Source organism: Saimiri boliviensis, chromosome 14 (genome assembly GCF_048565385.1).
Source record: "Saimiri boliviensis isolate mSaiBol1 chromosome 14, mSaiBol1.pri, whole genome shotgun sequence".
NCBI lineage: Eukaryota > Metazoa > Chordata > Mammalia > Primates > Cebidae > Saimiri > Saimiri boliviensis.
In genome coordinates, this window is record NC_133462.1 from 63,831,885 (window position 1) to 63,850,425 (window position 18,541).

General features: G+C 36.3%; 1 protein-coding gene across 2 annotated transcripts in view; it reads right to left on the bottom strand.

The window, feature by feature from the left end:
• Positions 1 to 18,541, bottom strand: part of LPGAT1 (lysophosphatidylglycerol acyltransferase 1) — a 93,119-nt gene that overhangs the window by 27,334 nt on the left and 47,244 nt on the right. For both annotated transcript variants that reach the window (XM_039463479.2, XM_074385152.1), the window contains 2 exons: positions 15,760 to 16,033; positions 11,353 to 11,479 (listed from right to left, as the gene is read on the bottom strand). In XM_039463479.2, the coding sequence (XP_039319413.1) occupies positions 11,353 to 11,479; positions 15,760 to 16,033 (401 nt within the window). The remainder of the gene's footprint in view (positions 1 to 11,352; positions 11,480 to 15,759; positions 16,034 to 18,541) is intronic.

The window sequence follows — 18,541 nt, forward strand, 5'->3', positions numbered from 1 at the left end:
TGAGTTGAGATCACACCACTGCACTCCAGCCTGGGCGGCAGAGCAAGAAAAAAAAAAAAAAGGAAAAGGAAAAAAGAAAATAGAGGAATAAGGCCAGGCATGGTGGCTCACACCTGTAATCCCAGCATTTTGGGAGGCTAAGGTGGGTAGATCACGAGGTCATGAGATCAAGACGATCCTGCCCAACATGGTGAAACCCCATTTCTACTAAAAATACAAAAATTAGCTGGGTGTGGTGGTTCATGCCTGAAATCCCAGCTACCCAGGAGGCTGAGGCAGGAGAATCACTTGAACCAGGGAGTCGGAGGTTGCAGTGAGCTGAGATCATGCCACAGCACTCTAGTCTGGTGACAGAGTGAGACTCAGTCTCAAAAAAAATAAAAAGAAAGTAGAAGAATAAAAGAATGGCTACTCTATAGACAGAGCAGCCTTGACAGCTGCTGGTTGCCCATTTTTATGTTTATTTCTTGATTATATGCTAAACAAGGGGTGGATAATTCATGCCTCCTCTTTTAGACCACATAAGGTAACTTTCTGACATTGCCATGAAATTTGTAAACTGTCATGGCACTGGTGAAAGTGTAGCAGTGAGGACAACCAGAGGTCACTCTTGTTGCCATCTTGATTTTGGTGTGTTTGATCCAACTTCTTTACTGCAACCTGTTTTTATCAGGAAGGTCTTTATAACTTGTATCCTGTGCCGACCTTGTATCTCAACCTGTGACTTAGAATGCTTTAATCATTTGGGAATGCAGCCCAGTAGGTCTCAGCCTTATTTTACGCAGCCCCTACTCAAGATGGATTTGCTCTGGTTCAAACACCTCTGACAAGAGGACTATTAGACTATTTATACTAGCCAGGCATATATACTAGTGGCAGAGTCAAGCACTCAGAAATAAAAATCTGTTTAGTATATTCCTTTGAAGAATACATGATATTTTAATGCTCTCTGCTTTCACATTCACTCACCACTCACTCACTAACTCAGCAACTTCCAACAAAAAATAATACATAATATTTTATTTAGCCATCCCTCTAATAATGGACATTTAGATTATTTTTAATTTGTTACTCTTACAATATATCTTGCGGTAATACCTCTGTCCTTCTCTAGGATATATAGTCCCAAGTAAAATTGATTTTTCATAGATAACTTAAAATAGTGCTAAACTGCTCTTCAGATTGACTGCATCGATTTGTGTGTGTTCATTTCTCTAAAAGCTCACCAATATTTGATATTGATGAGTAAAAATAGTATTTTCCCTTGTTTTGCATTTTCCTGATCTTTCCATATATGTTTATTTCTATAAATAATGAAAAGTCTTTGTTTCTTTTGTACATTTTTCTTCTGGGTTTTAAATATTATTATTATTTGTAAAAAACTGTTGAACTGTTTACATATACAGTCATGTACCACATGACATTTCAGTCAATGACAGACTGCATATTATGACAATGGTTCCCATAGATTATAATGAAGCTGAAAAATTCCTGTTGCCTAGTGATGTCATAGTCATTGTAATACCATAGCACAATTACTTTATTTTTACAATAAATTTAGTGTAGCCTATGTGTACAGTGTTTATAAAGTCTACAGTAGTATACAGTAATATCCTAGGCCTTCACATTCACTCATCACTAATTCAGAGCAACTTCCAGTCCTGCTAACTCCATATATGATAAGTGTATAATTTTAAAAATCCTTTATACTAGCCAGGCATGGTGGCTCACATCTGTAACCCTAGCACTTTGGGAGGCCAAGGTGGGTGGACCACTTGAGCCCAGGAGTTCAAGACCAGCCTGGACAACATAGTGAAGCCCCATCTCTACAGAAAAAATACAATAATTAGCTGGGCATGGTAATGCATGCCTATAATTCCAGCCACCTCAGGAGGCTAAGGTGGGAGAATCGCTTGAGCCTAGGAGGTGGAGGGTGCAGTGACCTGAGATCGTGCCACTGCACCCCCACCAGTGTGACACAGATAGACGCTGTCCCAAAAAAACACAAAAAAAACAAAAAAAACCCACTTGTATACTGTATTTTTACTGTACCTTTTCTATGTTTAGATACACAAATACTTACTATTGTATTCCAATTGCCTACAGTCTTCACTACAGTAATATGCTGTACAGGTCTACAGCCTAGGAGCAATAGGCTTTATCATATAGCCTAGGTGTGTAATAGGTTACACCATCTAGGTTTGTCCAAGTACACTCTATGATGTTCGTACAATGATGAAATCACCTAATTTCGCATTTTTCAGAAAGCATCCTTGTTGCTAAGGGACACATGACTGTATATGCAATACTTATTTTCGTTATGTGCATTTCAAACACTACTTTATTGTGCTTCTTGAACACTCTAGTTTTTAGTTTTAATTGGACATTTTATTTTTATTTACTTATTTATTTTTATTATTATTATTTTGTAACAGAGTCTCACTCTGTCACCCAGGCTGGAGTGCAATGGTGCTATTTCAGCTCACTGCAACTTGCACCTCCTGGATGCAAGTGATTCTCATGCTTCAGCCTCTAGAATAGCTGGGATTACAGGCGCCCACCACCACACCAGCTAATTGTTTGTATTTTCAGTACAGATGGGGTCACCACATTGGCCAGGCTGGTCTCAAACTCCTGACCTCAAGGGATCCACCTGCCTCAGACCTCCCAAAGGGCTGGGATTACAAGCATAAGCTACCGTGCCCAGCCTAGTTTTTCATTTTGATGTACTCATATTTGTTTTTTCCTTAATGATTTATGACTTCTGATTTTTGTGTCTTGTAAGGAAGGGCTACCTCACTTGAAGACATTAAGAATCTCCTATATTTTTTTCAAATACTTTTTAATTTTTTTTAGAGACACCCTATTTCACTATGTTGCCGAGGCTGGCCTCAAACACATGGGCTCAAGCGATCCTTCTGAGTAGCTGGGAATACAGGCACAGGCCACTGCACCCACCCAAATACTTTAGGATCTCATTATTGTTGTTGAGATTAAAATCCACCCGGAATTTATTTTGGTATATAGCATGGAGTAAAATTCTAACTTTTTCTCCCATATTGTGAATCAATAGTCCCAAAGCCATTTATTGGATAGTTTGTCCTTTCTCCCTTGGTAGGAGAGGGCTACTGAATCATACGTGAGTTCACAAATAAATCTAGACCTGAACTTTTTAATCTCTCTGTTGATCTAGACTTCCTCCTATAACTACACTGTTTTAATTGCATTAGTTTAACTAAACTTGACATGTTAGGAAGAACTCCTTTGTTTTGTTCATCTTCAGAACTATCTTAGCTATTCATTTATATTTACTCTCTCAAATGAATTTTAGAGCCAAAATTTTGTCAAGTGTCTTGAAAAACGATCCTGAATTCTGTTTGGAATTATATTAAATTAGTAGGTTAATTTGGAAGAACTGTCATCTTTATAATATTGAGTCTTCCCCTCTATGAACACATGTATTCTCTTTCTAAATACTCTGGTCTTTTATGTTTTTACATTTTAGAGATATGTAATGAAATGAAATATTTACAAATGACATTATATGATATATGAGACTTGCTTCAAAATAATCCACTGGGATCTGAAAATAATGTAGAGGAAATAACATTGACCCTAAGTTGGTAATTATTGAAGGAGTATGATGTGTACACGAGATTTCATGTACAGGTCTGAAAGTTTCCGTAATTAAAAATATTTTGAGGGAATAACTATTTCTGAAATTATGGCCCCTAAAACTTATGAAAACTCATGAAGTTTTTGTTTCATTGTCTTAGAGAATAAGGGTAAAATAGAAGGAAAAATCAAAATGATATATTAATCAAAAATACACAATGGTTTAGCCATAAAATTACTAAATATTATTCTCTGTTTTTAAGTGTTGGTAATTTTTCTCACAAATAACCTCTCCCTTATCTCTCTGACAATAATTCTCACTGTGTAGATGTAATCAATAATACTTTCCAAACTAATGTAGGCTATGTATGTGCCCAGCCACGGAAATTGCTAGATCACAGAATATGTGCATTTTCATCTTAATAAGTACAGTCAACTAGTTCTCAAAGTGGTCACAGTACATTATAATCTCGTTAGCAGTATATAAGAGGTCACCTTTTCCCATATCAGTGTCAAAGTCACTATCTTTGATTTTTCCATATCTGACTGGCTTGAGTGGTGTATCATTTCTTTTATCAACTACAAATGCCCTAAAGCAAATATGTCAAAATGTTGTTTGTCTACTCTTGGTAGAGAGCATATGTATCTTTAAATTAAATATTAAATATTTCTTTTCTAAATTAATTCCCCCCTCCCCAAATTGAAAATAAGTTATTTCCCAAAGTTCATGGTTGAATACCTTCTCCCAAGTAACCAAAGTCCTAATCAATTTAGACATGAAAACAACACCTCTGCTTTTAGTAATCTATCTATGCCACTATGCTTACGGTTATATCGTTTCTCAAGATTTTAAACATGAAAAGATAAGCTACTTCTGCACAAGGATCATTTCCTCTAACTCATTGTCCTAATTGAAGTGAAACAGACATTTATATTAAAGGACAGATGTTACTTTTGCTTTTACCTCTATAAATAGTCTCCCCATAATTAAATCAAATCATGTTTAATTTTCCTATTAACCACTGAACGGCAGTGAACTGTGCCTCCTACTTGCTTAATAGGAACAAATTGTCTTCCAGTTTGATAGAAATATAAAGAGGAGAGGAGGAGAAGACAGTTCTTTACTTTCAGATATTTCCCTTAGGTAAGTCTTAGTTCTTTTAAAACAAGCATTACTTTTGAAAAAGTTCAATAATGTAGTTGTATGCATACTAATTAAAAATATTTACCTAAACAATCAATAATATTGGTAAGAAATGAATTTTTAAAAAAGCACCTTTTCTCTTAAAGATGATATTCTCCATATATTGGCTGAGATCCAATATATGGAGAATGGTGATTTATAAATACCAGTTTTATCAATAATCTATCATTTTTTCTATATCTTAATAATGGTGCTTTATATTTACAAGGTGCTTTGTGTTTGTTTAAAGTCTTTTTTTTTTTTTTTTTTTTTTTTTTTTTTTGAGACAGAGTCTTGCTCTGTTGCTCAGGCTGGAGTGCAGTGGTGCGATCTTGGCTCACTGCAACCTCCAACTCCTAGGTTCAAGTGATTCTCCTGCCTCAGCCTCCTGAGTAGCTGGGACTACAGGCACATGCTACTACGCCTGGCTAATTTTTGTATTTTTGGTAGAGACGGGGTTTTACCATGTTGGCCAGGCTGATCTCAAACTCCTAGCCTCAAGTGATCTGCCCACTTTGGCCTCCCAAAGTGCTGGGATTACAGGTATGAGCCACCTTGTACAGCCTAAAAGACTCTTTTACCTGTATATTATTTGCAATTCATAACAATGCATCTGCTAAAGTCAGGGCAACTTCTGGCCACCAGAGTCCCAGCATTAGCAAAGTTGCCTGGGCACTTAACCATCATTTGCCACAAGTTTTCTAAGAAATATGCTCTAAACACATGCCCTAAAAGTTCAACTTCTGAAACACAGCAATACTACCTATTTGTAAGATAGGCTTTAGTATATAACTCTGCCACAAATGTTTACTTTCTCATATATGTGGTATTTTAAGTACTTAAGTAGTATTTTACATAAAAATAACGTGTATTTTATGGTGTTTTATATATAACATGTCATCTCCTCTAGAAATCCCAAAAACCAACATAAATCTGAGTAGTAAATTAATCTGGAAAACTGCTATTATTGGAAGAAATAAATAGTTTATTTCAGAGTATTTAAAATAAATTATTACATTCTTATGCTTTTTTCTAAGTGTCAGTACAGAAATTTCGAATCAAGAAAAACATTCTGCTGCACGTTCTGGCAATCTAGATATTCTTTTTCTATTTAAATAAAGAACTTTTCTTTCTTTTTTTTTTTTTTTTTGAGACGGAGTTTCGCTCTTGTTACCCAGGCTGGAGTGCAATGGCACGATCTCGGCTCACCGCAACCTCCGCCTCCTGGGTTCGGGCAATTCTCCTGCCTCAGCTGCCTGAGTAGCTGGGATTACAGGCATGTGCCACCATGCCCAGCTACATTTTTGTATTTTTAGTAGAGACGGGGTTTCACCATGTTGACCAGGATGGTCTCGATCTCTTGACCTCGTGATCCACCTGCCTCGGCCTCCCAAAGTGCTGGGATTACATGCTTGAGCCACCGTGCCCGGCCTGCAACTTTTTTTTTTTTTAAAGAACTTATTAACACAGTACGAAGGGAGTTACTCTGTGGGAAAATGCCATTTTTGCTCAGTGATCTCTATACACTCGCTTGTCATATTATGTTCCAATGAGGTACAGAACAGGTAGTGAAATTTATTTGGCATATTGGACTATAATTTATAAGAAGTGAAAATAAATGTATTATGGAAATATGTAATCTAGCCAGGTGTGGTGGCAGGTGCCTGTAAACCCAGCTACTCGGGAGACTGAGGCAGGAGAATTGCTTGAACCCAGGAGACAGAGGTTGCAGTGAGCCGAGATTGCACCACTGCATTCCAGCCTCGGTGTTGCAGTGAGATTGTCTCAAAATAAATAGATATATAAAATAGACAAACTACTGATTAATGTTAAATAAATTATGCTAACTATATTGTTTCCCAAGTGAATTCTGATGGTAAGGAATGCTATTGCATAACAATATAATACCCCAGCCACCCAGAGCCACATTTTGTGGCTCTCGGCAGTCACCAAGATGTACTGCATGTAAGAGCACAGTTATTGCCCTCTATGAAATCTACCTAAAATATGATAAAAGTATCTCAAATATATAGAAACTTATTATAGATTTAGTATTTATGAATTATTAAACTTTCTCTTAATCTGAACTTTCAACTTGGGAGTTTCTCTTAGAATTGTGTTTCATTTAATTACTACTACCTATGAATTTGTTTTGATTTGATCCATAATAACTGCCTTTTAAGTGGTACTAGTGTTCTAGGATTTATCTATGTTAGCTCTTTTTTTAAAATTACAGAACTCTCTAGGCTTCTGATGCTTGTTTGTCAGCTCTATTGATAAAATTTTACCAACTAAACTATTTCTTTTAAAACGGAGAAATTAAAATACACGAAATAACTTAAGTGGGATCTAATAAATGCTGAGCAGGATGGAATAATGACTTTCTGACTGTCATATGTCATATTCCTCAAGATTACACTAAAAAACTAGCAACAGGCTAGGCTCGGTGGCTCAAGCACTTTAAAAGGCTGAGGCAAGCAGATCACTGGAGCTCAGGAGTTTGACACCAGCCTGGCCAACATGGTGAAGCCCCATCTCTACTAATAATACAAAAATTAGCCAGGCACAGTGGCAGGCACCTGTAATCCGAGATACTTGGGAGGGTGAGGCAGGAGAACTGCTTGAACCCAGGAGGTAGAGGTTGCAGTAAGCTGAGATTGTGCTATTACACTCTAGCCTGGGCAACAGAATGAAACTGTGTCTCAAAAAAATATAAAACAAAACAAGCCGGGCGCGGTGGCTCAAGCCTGTAATCCCAGCACTTCGGGAGGCCGAGGCGGGTGGATCACGAGGTCAAGAGATTGAGACCATCCTGGTCAACATGGTGAAACCCCGTCTCCACTAAAAATACAAAAAATTAGCTGGGCATGGTGGCGCGTGCCTGTAATCCCAGCTACTCAGGAGGCTGAGGCAGGAGAATTGCCTGAACCCAGGAGGCAGAGGTTGCAGTGAGACGAGATCGCGCCATTGCACTCCAGCCTGGATAACAAGAGTGAAACTCTCCATCTCCAAAACAAAACAAAACAAAACAAAACAAAACAAAACCAAAAACAAACAAAAAAACTAGCAATAGTACTGACTTGCCCAGCTATATACCATACTCACTAAGTGATCACTTCAGTTAAATTCTCAAGAAAGAGGGCTGCTTTATTTATTTATCTTTTTAAGTCTGCTAAGACAAAAACAAATCCTTTCTACATCACGGGGAACAAAATTGGCTGGTACCATATGGGTTAATAGTTCCAGAGTTCTGGAGAAATTATGCTTAACTGCAGGAAAAAAAAACCAAAACCTTCATTAACAGTTTTTCAAATCTGCTTATAGGTGAAGATAAGCAAGCCAACACTAAACAAAACAACTGTTTTTTACTGAACTTTATAGTTTCCAGATAACCTTTTCTTATGTTTTGGGCACCCATTCCCCACTTTAAGCAGTTGATACTATCCAGTTTTTCTTGCCAATCTCCTCACATTAAAAGAGAAAGGGATCTAACCCCAATTATTTATATTATTCACATTTTTATATATAATGTGATTTCTAATGCTGCATTTAAAAACTTTTATTTAAAAACTAATTGGAAACATCTTTTCCTTGTTTAAAATTTTTAAAATATAACCCAATGAATGAAGAGTCTGAATTAAAACCACTCTTTCTTTCACTATGCCTCATGGTGTCCTGATGGCCAAGAACAATACGTGAGAAGTCACTCTATGGTTGATAGAGACTATTCCTGGAAGCTACTAAAGATATGGCCCACATCCTCTCTCACAAGCTTCTTGCAAAACCACAGTACCATCCTGACACCAAGACACCTCTGTTCTTTCTTGCCCTTTTCATTTGTTCTCCATTTCTGAATACAGGTCCTTTCTCTCCCCTGACATTGGTTAGACAATAATATCAGTTCCTGGGAAGAAAAGCATTTTCCTTACCTGTCTCAAGACTCCTAGGGCTTGTATGTATGTGTATATTCATAAATAATCAGGTATAATTTGTACTTTACTATCTTGGAGTATGATTATCATATGATTTAATCTGTACCAGTCTAACATTGAATTTTCTTTATTAGAAGTATTTTTCTGTATCAAACTGATCATTCCTCATCTTCTATCTCTTATGGGGTTTTCATCTCTAAGTCAGGGGTCCTTAATTTCTTGAGGTCATATATAATTTTGAGAATAGAGTGAAAGCTATGAACTTTCTCTGTAGAAAAGTATAAACATTCTCAAAATTTCATATATTCAGTTAAAAAATTACCTGAGGTCTATCCATGAGCCCCAGCATAAAAACCTCTGTTTCAAGTGAATTTTTTTTTTTTTTTTTTTTTTTGAGACAGAGTCTCATTCTGTCACCCACAATGGAGTCCAATGGCACAGTCATGGCTCACTGCAACCTCTACCTCCCAGGTTCAAGCGATTCTCCTGCCTCAGCCTCCCAAGTAGCTGGGACTATGGGCGTGTGCCACCACACCCGGCTAATATTTGTATTTTTAGTAGAGACGGAGTTTCACTATGTTGGCCAGGCTGGTCTCGAACTCCTGACCTTGTGATCTGCCCGTCTCGGGTTCCCGAAGTGCTGGGATTATATGCGTGAGCCACCGCGCCCAACCTCAAGTGAATTTAAGAGCCTGTTAAAGTAATCTTGCGTAAGTGGGCCATTTCTTCCATTTCCATGATCCTTTATGATTCATTTTTTCCTGATTATCTATAAACTAAAATTTCCTCTAGTTATTGACTAAAAGAGAAAAGCAGGGTCACCTATACTAGACTGCCTATACAACAGAATGTTTTCTTCCTCATCTGTTCTTTTTTGGGTATGATTTGCTAGGAAGATCTACATATATCCAATGCACATATATCAAGTGCACATACAGTCATACACCCAAGAGCCATATTCCTAGCTTGGGCATTAACATTGTCTTTCGTTTATAGATTACAATTTAAAAACTTACTGAAGGTTTGCTATATTTCAAATATGTGGAAATAAAACTGTTCCTAGAGCAATTTCTTCCAGGGCCTAGCACATTGCCTTATACATAATAAGTCCTCAATAACTTAAGTAAAAGGGACAACCTGTGGAAAGGACTGAGAAAACAGACATGAAGAATTACACTCCTGCCTTACTCAATGTAAGCCACACACCAGAATCAACTGTAATTGTACAGTCATTCCTCACACAACAAAAACCCCAACTATAACTATGTAATTTTAAATATCAGAATTTAAGTTTCAAATTCTTCCAACTCTGTACTTATATTTGTATTAATAAAACTCTGAAGGTTTACACATATAAAAATATGCTACCTATATACTATCAATGGGTATATAATTTGAGTTGTTTTCCTCTAGAATTGAGGGATTTTGTAACAACTGTGATCTTGCTTAGGACCAATTCCTCATCTTTGTAAGGTAGTCGTCATGGGTTGAGGTCTTTCACATGGAAACACAGTAAGACTAAAAGGCATATAAAGCGATAAAAACCAAACAGGCCTTATCAGCCTGTGCTTCATATAAATACCTATCTTATTTATATAAACTCCTTAAAAAAAACCAACATTTAAAAAAAGCTAGCACAGATTTCAATAAATGTTTTTGCTACTGTTTATGCAAATGACAGACATATTAAAGTATTAAAAATTTAAAAGTGTAAGTCATAGCTATATTACCAACTTAATCATTCAGAAAATCTATGTGGATTAATGATTTAAAAACAAATTTAATTTCTGTCAGAGGTGTGTGAAACAGAGTAACTCTTATCTTGAATAGGAGCTGGGTAAAATGAGGCTGAGACCTACTAGGCTGCATCCCAGACAGTTAAGGCATTCTAAGTCAAAGGATGAGACAGGAGGCAAGCACAAAATACAGGTTATAATATCTTGCTAATAATACAGGTTGCAGTAAAGAAACCACTAAAACCCACCAAAACCAAGATGGCCACCAAGAGTGACCTTTGGTCATCCTCACTGCTATGCTCCCACCAGTGCTATCACAGTTTACAAATGCCATGGCAATGTCAGGAAGTTACCCTATATGGTCTAAAAAGGAAGGCATGAATAATCCACCCCTTATTTAGTATATCATCAAGACATAACCATAAAAATGGGCAACCCCTGAGGACTGCTCTGTCTATGGAGTGGCCATTCTTTTATTCCTTTACTTTCCTAAAACTTTGCTTCCACTTTATGGACTTGCCCTGAATTCTTTCTTGTGCAAGATCCAAGAACTTCTCACGGGGTCTGGATTGGATCCCCTTTTCTATTAATACATACCTTCTTAACCAAGTGAGTATATATTTATCCTTGATGTTTGCCCTTTAACTTTTACTGAAAAGTGTCAGACAACCAAATAATCATAGTGCCTTTAGAATACAATTTTTAGAGGTCTCTATCACTGAGTGAAATAGCTACTTCAAATGGTATTTTAATATTAAAAATGCAGCATAAAAATGAACTTGAGCCAATTATTTCTACTAAGATTAAAAACTAAATATTAAAACATTCCCACTGTCCTAAGATAGTATTGTTGAATATATTATGAGTACTAATATAGAATTCTTACCTGTAATGTACATGTGTGACTGTTGGTTTCCTGTATCCAAGGATCCAGGTTTGAATATCTATAGGTTCAGCTTTGGGATAAGCTATTGTTGTATCTATTATCCACTGGAGGCCTTTTGATTTGCTGTCTGAGACCAAAGAAAAAAAGACTTAAAATTAAATAAACTTTTATATTATCTGCAGCAAATGACATAGTACTTGACCAGTGTAAGGTATGTCAATATACCTTTTGCTTTAAGAAAAATTCTAAGGATGAACTTTAGTTCTGTTGTTCTATAATGCTCTTCAGAATAAACTAAGAATTGGCTAATATGTTATAAAGTAGATGAACCTCAAAACAAAGAACACTATTATCTACTGAACATGAACCATTCAAGTATCTGATACAATTATGCACTCACTATGAAGGTCTAATTTATATTTAACACTCCTATAAAAAAACTGACCTATGAAAAGGTCAGAAACTACACTCACATCATAAAAACAAAAACCAGACTCCAAAACAAAACAAAATCCTTCACTAAATATAATATAATATAAACACCAAGATTTGTGATACTAGGATGGACATTAATAAATACTGAAACATGGGCACAAAATTAAGCATTCTTTTTTTTTTTTGAGACGGAGTTTCGCTCTTGTTACCCAGGCTGGAGTGCAACAGCGCAATCTCGGCTCACTGCAACCTCCGCCTCCTGGGTTCAGGCAACTCTCCTGCCTCAGCCTCCTGAGTAGCTGGGATTACAGGCGCACGCCACCATGCTCAGCTAATTTTTTTGTATTTTTAGCAGAGAAGGGGTTTCACCATGTTGACCAGAATGGTCTCGATCTCTTGACCTTGTGATCCACCCGCCTCGGCCTCCCAAAGTGCTGGGATTACAGGCTTGAGCCACCGCGCCCAGCCAAAATTAAGCATTCTTTATGGATACACTTTATTTGTTGTTGCTCTTATTTAAAACAAAGCAGTCCAGGTGCAGTGGCTTATGCCTGTAATCCCAGCACTTTGGGAGGCCAAGGTGGGCAGATTACCTGAGGTCAGGAATTCAAGACTGGCCCGGCTAACATGGTGAAACTCCATCTCTACTAAAAATACAAAAAAATTAGCCAGATATGGTAGCATGTGCCTGTAGTCCCAGCTGTTTGGGAGGCTGAGGCAGGAAAATTGCTTGAATCCAGAAGGTGAAGGTTGCAGTGAGCCAAGATAGCGCCACTGAACTCAGGTCTGGGTGACAGAGAGAGGCTCTGTCTCAAAAAATAATAATAAATAAATCAATAAGTAAATAAGTAAATAAAATAAAGTAAAATATCTCCCCCAATTTTAGCAAGAGTTATACATACATAAAGCAATAAAGCTTCCTGTCCTTTGGAAGGTACAACTGGTGACTACTGTTGTAAAGAGGGGATGGTAAGTTCTTCTAAGTTTGATCCTTAGCACACTATTTTTATCCCAGCATGGGGTACAAAGGTGAGTGAGAACTGAGAAGGGAATCCTCACAGAGGATACTGATGGCCAGAGTTTAGAGTAGAATGGTCCATTATTTATTTGATGTATGTAAGAGATCCCTAAAAAAAGAAAACTCATTTTTAAGTGTTAAGTCCAAATGTGCATAAGGAATCAATGACATACTACTTTTGTATGTCAAATAATTTAAAACCTGGCCTTAAATTCTGTAAAGATTTTAGAACAACATTGTGCAGAAGAAAAATATACTTGTAAAACAAGTAAAAAAATTAATTTTTAAATAACATATTGCTACATGAATAGGGTTTATGTAAAACAACACATTTTAACAAGCTACCAATGATACACCTGCTGAAATGTTTAGGAGTAAAGTATACTGTTGAAGCTTATTTTGAGATGCATTAAAAAATGAAACAACCAAGATGGATTAATGGATGGACAGAAGGATGAAGATATTTTTAATATATTTGTTTGAAATATATATATATATATAAAAGTAAATATACATATTTAAAATTTATATATATAAGTAAATATATATATATTTCAAACAAATATATTAAAATGTTAAGTATAGAATCTAGTTAGCTCACAGATAATCGTTATAAAATTCTTTCAACTCTTATGTATGTTTGAAAATTTTTATAATAAAATGATGAGAAAGAAACACCAAAATTCAGTTTAGTATCTGTTAAATCATGTGATAACAAAAATACTAATCCTTTTAAAGTTAATCAGACAGAACTTAATTTTGGTATGTATGCATGGATCACACATTAAAACAAACACAAAGGCACAGTTTGTGTATACATGGAATAAAATGCTAGTAAATACGGACAGGAAAGAAAATAAAATGCAAAGTACCAAAATATAGGAAATAATAAAATATAGGTAAAACTGGTTTTCAGATATGCTTATGATTTTTTTCTAAACAGGAAGAATGAAAAATTTTAAGACAGGATTAAAAAATAGATTGCTTTAGTTATAAACATAAACTAGTTCTCTCTAAAAGAACAAACCATTTTTTTTCATTATTATGCAATCAGTATAACAATTGCCCCACCTTTGAGATCTAGAACACCACAGGGTATTGACTGGGTGAAACTATTTTAAAACAGAAGTCTTTATTAGTGCAACTAATCCTGTTTGGAAGGCATTTGCCTTCAAGCTTTGGCTTGGCTGCCATTGCCAGTGTCTCTACAGTAGTGAGGCTATTCTGAACTTCCCTTTTCTATTAAAAGACTCTTTCAATTTGTCTTTTTAATAGATGATGAAAGATTAAAAGAGCTGACTGCCAAGCAGCTGCTTGGGAAAAACAAATAAAAGGAAAACTTAGTTAAATCTCACAGGCATTATTTCTACGTCTGGTCCTCATTGCCTTTTAAAAACACATTATTTCTGAAGGGCAATCATTTCAATTCTCATCTAAAGAATATGAAAAGAAACAGCAAAACACTACAAAGGAAACAGGCCTAATGAATGCCTTTCAGCTTTTTAGTTTATAACCAAACTTTCACGGTAGTATCTTAAACTTGTTCAAAACAGTCTTCATACTATGGACATAAACATCTTCTGCAAAACTTGCAATTTACCAGGCTATCTCCAAGGTAGTTGCATCTTTGACTATGATTTGCTTTTCCTGGTAAGAAGGTAATACATACACATTATTTTTAAAAACAGAAAATTCAGAAAAGCATTAATAAATAGAGCAAAATAATCCATAATGTTGTAACTCAGAAAAGCAATCACTGCTAACATTTTGGTGTCTTTCCTTTCACGCATTTCCTACTGCCTTGTTGTTTACATATTTGAATTCAAATTGTTTTCACCAGAGTTGTATGTTTCCTCACCCTATTAACATTAGAACATAAACATTTTTCCAAGCCAATACAAATATACTCCATAAACGTCATTTGTAATAGCTGTGTTGTATTCCATTGCATGGATATTTGATAATTACTAATCCATTATTGCTTCTGGCTAATTCCAGTTTTTTGGCTATTGCTTCTGGCTAATTCGTTTTTTGGCTATTATCTGTAATAAACTTCTTTGCCTGCATTTCAGATTATTTCCTTTTGATAAATATTATTTGTAGTGTAATAACAGAGTCATTTATTAACACTTAATGCTCTTAATACTGTCAAATTGCATTAAATTAGTTCTCTGTATTTAAAACAAACAAGGTGGGACATGGTGGCTTACACCTGTACTCCCAGCACTGTGGGAGGCCGAGGCAGGAGTATCACTTCAGGTTAGGAGTTTGACACTAGTCCCGTCAACATAGTGAGATCCCATCTCTACAAAAAAACTAAAAAATTAGCCAGGCATGGTGGCATGTGCCTATAACCCCAACTACTCAGGAGGTTGAGGTGGGAAGATCACTTGAGCCCAGGAATTCAAGGCTACAGGGAGCTATGATTGTACCACTACACTCCAGCCTGGATAATATAGCAAGACTGCTTCCCAAGAAATCCCAGAAACAAACAAACAAAAGAACAGAAAACCAAAAAGCTTTCTCAATTTAATAAATGAAAATACGTATTATTTGATAAATGAAAAGATTAGTTTTTCAAACATGTCATTTCTATAGTTACATCTTTCAACCTAGCAATTCCACTTCTAGGAATCTGTACTACAGAAAGAGTTTCACCAATATGTAAAGATATTTATAAGAATGTTTACTGCAGCCATGGAAATGGCTCCATACAAGCAGGACAGGAGAAAGACATCTTTGACTTTATGCATTTCTGTATTATTTGAGAAGATTATTATAAGCATGGACTACTTTTGTAAACAGAAACTTTTAAATCACAGTTTCATCTTCCCCTTGAGTATTATTTTTATTTAACAAAAATTACAAATACAAAAAAACAATGATCTTCTGTAACTCCAGAAAATCCTTTAATTCCAACAAGGTAAAAAAAAAAATGCTAAAAACCATCATACCTATTTCTTTAGCATCTCCTCCTGCTGGACTTCCATTTTCCTGTTGTGCTACAAGTGCATTCAAAATAATTTTTGTTGCCCCAGACCTTGGCAGAGTAACATGTGTAAGAAATGGCAAGTTATTTTTCTTGGCAAATGCCTGACTTGTTTCTCGCCTCTTCCTGAGGAAGCCCCCTTCTGGAAACAAAACAATCCATTTTCGATCTCTGCTCCTGTAATTATTTTCTAAGTGCTTCCTGAGAAGCAGCAGCTGTTGGTCACGGTAAGATCTTCCCTAGAAAGTACACACACATATAATAAGTACAGGTACATCCAAAATTAAAATGCCATAAAATTAATAGAAATTACAGCTTCTAAATTAAAATCCAATTATACAATAGAATAGTGACTCTCACTCCCCTTACTTCCCTTTTTGACCACAGTGGTAAAAATAAGGTATTAGGACTTATATAAATAAACCATTATTTCCAAAGGAAAAGCAAATTGTTCTGATTGCCCTTGAAAGTTCAGTCATTCATCAATTCATTGACTGCTTACTGAGTGCCTGTTATGTGCCATGCACTGTCCTAGGCACCAGACATAGAGGAGGAAGTAAGAGAACTTCATGGAGCTTACACTCTAGTTTGGGAAGCTGGTAAATGTGGGATGCAAATTCAACTAGTAATATGTGTTAGGAAGAAAAGAGTAAACGGACAGAAAAGGTCAAGAGAGTCAGAGAAAGCTCCTATGAGGTGACATTTGAGCAGAGTTGATAATGTGAGGGAATAAGTCATGTGAAGATGCAAGGCAGAATATTTCAGGTGACAAGAATGAAAAGGACAAAGGTCATTTGGTGGGAAAGAGTTTGGCATGTTCAAAGAACAGCACCAAGGCTAGAGTGGCTGAAGTGTGATAAACAAGAAAGTCAGTGGTAAGAGATAAAACTGTAGAGCGAGGTGGAGACAAAATGAGAAGAGCCTTATGCATGGTAAGTCATTTTGGAACAGACATCTTTGGATAGTTTTGCACAAGGAAGTGTTATAATCTTATTCATGTTTAAAAAATCTGACCAGCCTGGGCAAATGGTGAAACCCCATCTATAGAAAAAATACAAAAATTAGCCAGGTACAGTGGCACATGTCAGTGGTTCCAGTTACTCAGGAGGCTGAGGTGGGAGGATCACCTTTGCCCACAAGTTCGAGGCTGCAGTGAGCCCTGATGGCACCACTGCACTCCAGCCTGGGTGACAGAGTGAGACCCTGTCTCAAAAAAAAAAAAGAAAAAAAGAAAAAAGAAATCTGCTGGCTGGCTCTTGTGACCAAAAGACTATAGGACCTAAGTCAGAAGACTGGCAGTATTCCACACAAGGGAATTTGATGAGATTCAATTATATCGTATTGATGATAAGTAGTTACATTTGGGGAAAAATGTGAAAGTAAGGCTAAAAAGACATTCTAATGGACTGTATCTTAGTTGAGAAGGAAATAGAGAAAATAAAATAATCTGAAATATAAAAAGAAGAATCCAGAAAAACTTGCAGGAAGGCCCAAAGCTTACAACTAAATATCACAAAGATTTCTTTGTCTTTCAGTGTGATCAGTTTGCCAATAATCTTCCAGCCAATAAAACTACAGAAGCTCTTCAAAATAATTAGTATGCTTTCAGTCTTTACATTTCAAATGTATGCCAAACGGAAAACAAGTAAGACATTTTCTTAGTTTACTGAGGTGAATTAATTATGATTAAAAGTTATTAAGTTCTCAAGATGATATGTAAAATATTTTTACTATTCTTGGAAAAGGCTTGTCAAAATGGTCTAGTAGCAAAGTCTTAAGAGAATTTTTCTTTTAAACATTAATACTTTTTCCCTTTCTTCCCCTCATGTTATAGATTTTTATTACTAATTTATCAGGGGAAAAAAACGTTGCTCTTTAGACATAAATTTGCAAATTTTCCAGATACTTTGAAATGTAATCTTTATGTAAACAAAACTTCACATAGTAATCACAAGAAAATATTTTGGAGTACCTAATTTTCGACTTTTATCTAAAAGTCCACTGATAATTTAGTATAATTTAGTCTTTCTTTTTCTTTTTGAGACGGAATCTCACTGTGTCACCCAGGCTGGAGTGCAGTGACGCAATCTTGGCTCACTGCAATCTCCACCTCCCAGGTTCAAGTGATACTCCTGTCTCAGCTTCCCAAGTAGCTGGGAATACAGGTGTGTGCCACCATGCCCTGCTAATTTTTGTATTTTTAGTAGAGATGGGGTTTCACCATGTTGGCCAGACTGGTCTTGAATTCCTGGCCTCAAGCGATGTGCCCATCTCAGCCTCCCAATGTGCTGAGATTACAGGCATGAGCCACCATGCCCAGCCTCTCTTCTTGATGCCTGAGGATCATCATTAGGGTCAACTGTTACACTATACTGTAAATTCAACCATTTCCTAAGGGTGGAAATGAGGTAAGGTGCTCAACTAGCTTTTCCACTGGATCCCTGAGACTGCTAAGGCTTTCTAATTGTTGGTTCTGCTGCCTTCTCTGAAATATTAGGCTAGGATCTTTGTTAGGTTGTCCTAATCAGTTTATTTTGTCTTGACCCTGTGTCCCATCCTCATTGCCACTTCTTGTGGTTCCAGGCTATGCTTATATTTGTTTCTCTGCTCAGAAGAATGAAGGGTGTTTCCAAAAAGAAATGATATGATGCCCAGTACATAAAACCGTCTGGAGTCAAGTGTATGTGTTCTGTGACACCTATTTTCATTAAACTTATAAGTTTTTCTGCTCACTTCCAGTTTATTTC